This window comes from Amblyomma maculatum, chromosome 4 (genome assembly GCF_055883805.1).
Source record: "Amblyomma maculatum isolate TAMU_Amacu chromosome 4, ASM5588380v1, whole genome shotgun sequence".
Classification (NCBI taxonomy): Eukaryota; Metazoa; Arthropoda; class Arachnida; order Ixodida; family Ixodidae; genus Amblyomma; species Amblyomma maculatum.
In genome coordinates this window covers 35,808,480-35,815,814 of record NC_139347.1, presented here as the reverse complement: position 1 = coordinate 35,815,814, position 7,335 = coordinate 35,808,480, and the positions used below count along the sequence as shown (strand labels likewise).

Here is a 7,335-nt window from a genome sequence, read left to right as displayed (position 1 = left end):
TCACGAAAAAGAAAAAGAGCATAATTATTAGCGCATTTTGAACAGCTCCTATCGCTGACACTATCACCCGACTTCCATGCACAGCTAGCGGCTCACCGAATCGCTTATTATTTTTCCTATCTTCCCACGCAATTCATTGCCGCTGGCCACCGTCCCCCTCTCCTCCCCATTCTCTTTCCACTGTGTGATCACACTAATGGGCTCAACCACAGCTACGAGCCTAGCCGTTGAGGAAGAAGCGCCGAAATAAAAGACAAAACGAAAGAAAGAACATCAAAACGAAGTTGGAAACCGAAAAAAAGGGAATGGCAAGAAGGGAGTGAACGTGGGGAGCCGGGGAAAACCGGTAGCTGGAGGTAGCTGAGTTCATTGACCCCTGACCTAAATTTCCTCTCGGTTTTTTCCTTCTTGCCGGCAACTTTATATGGTCGCTTGCGATTGTCTTTTTGTTACTTAATTGTTTGTTATTTATATTCCTGGACGAACGGCGGCAACCCTCTGCCACCATAGTTCGTTATGCTGGCCGTTGCGGTAGTCTTGGAAAATGCTTGGGGAAAAAAGAAGAGAAGAGGGCTTTTCTGCGGAGTCGCCAGCCACAGTGTCACGGTCTGCTGCCTGGCGGAGTCATGATGAATCTTGTCGCGTCTTGCGCCAAACACGGGCGCACAGCTCCACCTCCACGGGCACCATTTTAGTTTAGCCTTTTCTCTATCTTATACTTATTGTTCTCCTATAGTGTTCTGCTGAATCGGCTGGAGCTCATAGGGAATGAACGAAGTCATGCATTAGTGTAACCGAGCGTGAACTTCCTTGCTCGCGCAAGCGAATGCGATGAGCTCAGTGATTCCGATACGCGACCGAGCGAGTAACAACGATGTAATGCTCTTGTAACGCTACACAGCGGAACGCGAGTATTCATACGGATGCGCTAGAGTTGAGGCTGGGCTAGTAACAGCACGTGTACTTCCGTTTTGGTTACTTATGTGATATTCGTTTCGCAAGTGTTCCCGTTTGAATAGAACACACTTGACAGGTTTGATGTTTATTTTCGTTCCGCTTATCTGATATACTAGTTCCGTATATCAGCCACTTTGTTTCATGAATAACATATTTCTTGCAGGTAGCGTAATAACCATCATAATTTAGGGTAGAAAACGGGGAGGTCAAATGATCGTTTTCGGCAATGAAGAGGCGATTCTCGAAATTCTCCCATGGAATTCGACAACGTTTAAATGTTTTACTCAGCCTCCTCCACTCAAAATCATCGTCTTCGCTAAGAAGCATCGGCTAATGTAAAAATACTATTGTTAATCCACTCGTGTCTTCCAGTTAAACTAGCCACTCTTCGTCGCTCTATACCACAGCGCTGTCAAGTTTGACGAAGTTCTGAGCCAGTCTTTCAATGGCCATAGAATAGAAGCCTCTCAATTTACTTCAACACCGTTTTGCCCCAACAATTAACTAAATTCAGTGAAAATATTTTCACATTTTCCGTCAGCGAAAGTGCTGCTGTAACAGGCGGGCACACAGTGCGCGACCTCGTGCCCGTATAGGCTGAAAGTCGTAGCCATGAGATAGCGTGGTGGATCATTCTGAAAAAAGCCTAGCTGCGGTTCACCGTAAATTTTGCGAGAAGAATTCATTCCAGGAGTACGCAACTAGGCCAAGTCGCGTAGAAACTGAGCGCGCCCAATAATTGCACGACTTTCTCGGAAAGCAACTGGGCTACTGGCCGCTGTGGGAAGGACGGAAAAACCGTAGAAGCGCGACCGTTCTACGTGTGCCGTGAAGCGTCCAAGCGTCGCAGTTTCGCTCGTCGCGCAGCAAAAGTTAGTTTGGGAGCCGCAGCGGGAACCCTAAGAGGAAGAGAGGAAAGTAGAGAAGGGGAAAAAGGGGAGAGAAAAACTGGATGAGAGAAGAAGAAAAGTGCATGGCTCCTTGTCGTAGACCACTTTAGTGCAGAGCGCACTCTTTCCCAATCGCTTTCTGCTCTCTCCCTTTCCACTTGCACAGGGCCCCCTCCGAACGGCGTAGCTTTACCTCCGTTCCCTAGGAGACCACGGCCGGCCGCCGTGGAACGAAGGGGCAAAGAGTTGCGGCGAGGGTAGCGCCTGTCACTATTGGAGTTTCGGCTCCCGTGGCCGTTGATCGCCGCGTGGAGGTCCCGACAGGAGTGCGCTGGAAGGCTTCGAAAAAAGATTCGTCGCCATGGCGGCATTTATTTAACAAGAGTAAGAGTATTACGTCGGGGTAACCGGCGGGACATTTACTGGCTGCCGTGCTGTTTCAAAGACAGAAGCGCCCTTCTATCCTGACCCGACAGTTTGGGGTGTCGTTTGACAGTGAGTGGGATATGAAACGTGCTCGATGGAAGCTTACGCAAGGATGTCAGCAACAGCTGATGCGACGCTTCCATGTCTCTCTTAACGCTGTGTGGATCACACGGTAAAGTGTTGCAATTGTCCAATTCGTGTTTTACCCTGCGCTTCAGTGGCACAGGCGACGGTGACAGCCCAGTGATCGACGTCAGAGACAAAAGGAACAAGGGGGAGAGAAGAGGTCCTACCCGGCGCAGTGGACAAGTTATCAGATGGCAACGGCGAGTAGCGAGGACGATAGCGACAACCACCGGCTACCGAGAGTCGCGGTGGCTGACAAGCCGGACTCGCGCTGGGTATACATGTTTCTCAACGGTGACGAACACTTCGAGCCTCTCAAGACTCTGGTGAACCAGAGGCACTACCGCAGCCTCGAGTCCCTCCTCGAGAAGCTTACCGAGAGGATACGACCCAGTTTCGGTGCCATCCGCAGCCTGTACACTCCGCGCCACGGGCACCGAGTCTCGTCCATCGACGACCTGCGCGGCAACGAGCGTTACGTGGCGGCTGGATACGAGAAGTTCCGCCAGCTTCCCCACGGGTGAGTGCGTTGAGCTAAGAGCTGCTGCGCATTGATTGCCTTGCTGCTAACAACCCGAGCGAAGCGTTATGTTTTCCGACGCCTGTTGGGCAAGCTCTAATATCCACCTCTTGTGTTATCAATTATTACGAATGAAATCCTTAACCATACCAAATACTAATTTGAGCGAAAATCGCCAATCACTAGAGGGTGGTTTCACTGTAAGTATAGCATTAGTATGTCGAGGGCGGTATTACTTTTATTTTTCAGATAAGCCGCGCGTTAAGGCGATCTGCGTTTTTGCTTTGCTACAGTAATGCTTAGGAGTGTAAAAAAATACAGCTGTCAGTCACAAAATTCGCAGAGCCTACTGTGAAGCCACGAGACTGAAAGTGTCAACTGTGCGTTTGAAAGAGCACTGAACAAGGGTAGGGGGGAGCCTCAGTTCGCAGGTCGAGCGAATGTTTGGACAAGTGGACTTGTCTTCCTCTGGGCGTTTAGGTGCATATACCTCCATTGCTTCCGTATCGCCATTTTTAGGCACCATGCAGGGAAATGATTGGACGTTAGCTGGATGACCCGAACAGATGACTATGTGCAAACAGGCGCATGTGGATTTGCAAAAGCAGCCATAAATGAACTATTCAAAACTCAGGGTAAAGGCATCAACAGCTTCTGATGATATTGCATTGCTAATATAGCCAATAAGCACCCTTATCAATTTTTAAAGATAATCTTTTGCGTGTTGCAACTCCATTTCGTGCTTTTTCCGTACTGCTGTTGTATCATACCGATGCGCCGAAAAGCCACACTATGAGGCATAAAGACGACTTTATGCATTCTCTCCTTGTTTTCAAAAGTTGAACTTTAAACGTGAAACTGCGCTCCCAATGGCTCATACACATTGGATTAGGACACATATTGGTGGCTGTTGGAATTCCTTGAGGCAAAGAAGTTAGAGAATCTCTGTATTAGATGAAAACATTTAGGTCGAAAATGCCTTCAGTCAGCCTTTCTGATTTACTTTGTTTCAAGAACGGGTATTTTTCGGTACTATAGTATCGGCAAATACCACCTTTCGGCAGCATAATATATTCATGCATATGATTGGTCGGTTTGGATTAGCTAAACAAATCGGCCAGTGGTAAAGACAAAATACTTAAGCTGCATGACAGCATGTAGTGTTTTTATTCTTTTTTATTATTTTTGTCATGCGTAGTCAGCGCAAACCAAATCGCAAGCAGCATTCTCCGTACTCGTGTCCTATAAGCGAGCGAAAAGTCGAGTGCAATGGGAAAATGTAGAGTGCCTTGGAAAAGCTGATTTCCTACGCAGAGCACTAATTAAAATTCCCTGTCGTATCTGCAACTGAGTCTCAACTGGCTTTATAATGGAAGGCCGACGGGAAAGTAGAACAAGAAATATTGCTAACTGATGGTTTTATATTCAACGTTTTGCCTTTCGTTCGCGCGCAACTGTTCACGAAGGGAGATCTCATTGAATGCCCAAAATGACTCGCCCCGGTGCAAGAAAAAGATTAATTCTTGCTAGAGTCTTTCTCGCTACGAAGCGTAAAGTATTCTGCTTCTGTAACAAACTCGAATTGCACATGTACAGTCGTGTATTTTACAGAGCTGTAAGCATGTCAGCAGAAAATGTTTGTCTGAGACAAAAGGCATAATTGCAACTTCTGGCATTTTCGGGCCCTCTACGCCTCTAGCACAATGACGATGTTATATACATCTATAACAGTTACCTACCGAAGTTCATATAAATAATTGCGATGAATAAATTAAAAAAAAAACACAATTTCTTGAATTCACTTTAAGAATGCTTTTTAGGGTAGCTAGTGAAAGTAGTATTCTGCATGAGGTAGTAATGTGTTTATATTGCAAACACAACATTGTGTACGTTTATGGTCAAGCCCTCACCGTTCTCCTGATGCAGGTGCTTTATCTTTCCTGGATAGATCATATTTGCATACTAGAACAACAGACCAACAAAATCTGAGAAAAAAGGCGTTTTCACAATTACCCTTCGTAAAAATACACATGCTACTCTGGTAATAGAAAGTCGGGACTTAAGGCGATGGCAGCCAAATGCCGCAACCACCTTAACACCACGAGTGGCCGGCATGGCTGGTTTCTCCGTTTTTCTAGCCTGTTCTAACACCTAAGAAGGATAACTCTAATATTTGCACTGTACCACTCAAAGAACATCTATCAATACTTATTCATGACTTCCAAGTTAGACGAAAAAATCAAGCTCAAAATGCGTGCCTTCATTATGCATGCCAAAATATCGCCTGACTTTCTGACATTTACCAGGTATTTTTTCGCATCGAACTGCGCCTACATCGACCACCATATGAACCGTGCGAAGAGAGCCAAGGGCGGCATTCTTTCTTGAACGTGTACGGGGACTCCGGCATCTCCCTCTTTTATTTTGTTTGCGTTTTACACAGCCTTGCAGCCTGTCATCACGCGGCGCGGCTTGCTCCGTCGGTCGGCCCAAAACATTCACAATGGACAGCCCCGGCGCCAGGTGTTGACATCGCATTTCTAAGACCTCTCAGATAATCGATACGGTGCAACAGCCTTGTTCGCTTTTCTTGTTTGCATCTTGGTTCCGTCTCATAACGCCCGGCATATGGCGCCTTACAGACCAGTGAGCTTTTGTCGCACACAGCTCGAGCGGCAACCCCTACGCCTGCGTCCAACCAAACTTAATTACGGACTAACCCATCATCTGGCAAAGCTTTTATTTTCCTACGCCTTTCTTCTTCCTCTTTCTTTCCGTCCTTCTAATACTGACCTTTATGCGAAGTTCAGCGGAAATGCGAGTCAGCTGTTCTATTGGAAACAGAATAATACCACAGCTGACATTTATATTACCTAAGATTTGTTCCCCAGTCTCGATCCAGAAAACAGACCAGGATATGTTATTTTCCTGCTGAATACTTCGCTGCGGACGGACGAAAAGCTTTAAATCTGCAGAAACGATGGCGTTTGTTTCCTGATTCCATCATCGGCATGTTTGATTTTTCACTTGCGTGTTTTGCGCCCAGTGTCTACACTGTGCTGTTTGATGTTGACGCACAATAAACTCCGTGATACGACGCGAGCACACATTGCCACACGTCCATTTTACACGCCTTGTTTATTATCTCCTTCCTCTGTGTTTCGACGTATATATCTCGAACCTAGATAATACCGGGTAAGAAGTGACATCAAAGCTGTCGGGCTCAAACCCTACTGACATGCATTTCACAAAAGGTGCTGGCTGAAAACATGCAATAGTTTAATTGCGAAAGCAATACACCGACAGCCAAAGCGAGACCACGGCTGGCCGCACCTACGCCGTGAAGAGGCAGCTACGCCGTGAAGAAGCGTATATAGCTACGCCTTAGCCTGCCATGATATTTGAATTCACGCTACCCCAATGTTACGAGCAGGAGCTGCCAACTCGGGTCGCTCCTTCCATACGGGAGGGTGATATCAGAATCAGCCTGCCAGAACCGTTTCCATTCTCGTTACCCCTACGACACGCAGGCACGCCCATACGGCTTAGTTGAAGCGTGACTTTATATGTGGGCTGGTCTTACGCTCTCGCGTCATACCCTTAAAGGATGATCTTAAGTGTCCATAATAATGTGGCACCTTACACTGATAGGGTGTTATAGAGGAATAGGGGAATAATGTAGCAGGCAAAAAAAGCTTCCGCTGTTGCTTTCGCAATTCAATTAGGATTAGCCAGAGCTAAACCACAACTAATTGTTTCCATCCTGTGTGCAAAAATGTGCATTTCACCCCAGTACTGTAGAAAGAGCGTTTCCCAACGTATTTCTTGCAACAGCATTAAAGTGTCAGATAAGTGAGAAGTAGGAACCACCTGAAGAAAGCTAATATTGACATTAAACTTTGACATTTCAGAGCCATGGTGAAGTGTAGACGTATACTGGCGAATGGCAATATATCTCTTTTTTTTTTATTTTACTACATGTCGAAGCTATGCGTATCTGTGCATTTTATTTATATGGCCATTGCCCTTTTATCTCCTAATCTACGAGCTTCTGTCACGTGGCATGCAATGTAAGGACCACTAATGGCGATGTACTGGGATTTGATTACTTTTCTCCGACGTTTCGATAGACCTTGTCTAAGGTATGCTTACAGTAGAGTCTGCGTCATCGTTGTGCAGAGCACTCTGACAGTGCCCATCTCGAAAAAAAACTAAAGGTTTACGGGCTACATTTTTGGGCTCACCTTCTCCGCAGGCCTGTCTGGATCTACTTCCGCATAAGCGTTGCCTCTAAAAAATAAAAACTGCGACAGGGGATCGATTTTTATGTAGAAAAGTGCGCCGACCGAGCGCTCTACAGAAAGGTGACGCAGACCGTACATCCAAAATATATGCGCTTTTCAATTAGACGTATTC

General features: G+C 46.3%; 1 protein-coding gene across 1 annotated transcript in view; it reads left to right on the top strand.

Moving 5' to 3' along the window:
* Window positions 1-2,590: 2,590 nt before the first annotated feature.
* Window positions 2,591-7,335, top strand: part of LOC146190689 (uncharacterized) — a 31,116-nt gene continuing 26,371 nt past the window's right edge. Inside the window, exon 1 of the mRNA XM_084599830.1 lies at window positions 2,591-2,919. Within this exon, the coding sequence (XP_084455956.1) occupies window positions 2,591-2,919 (329 nt within the window). The remainder of the gene's footprint in view (window positions 2,920-7,335) is intronic.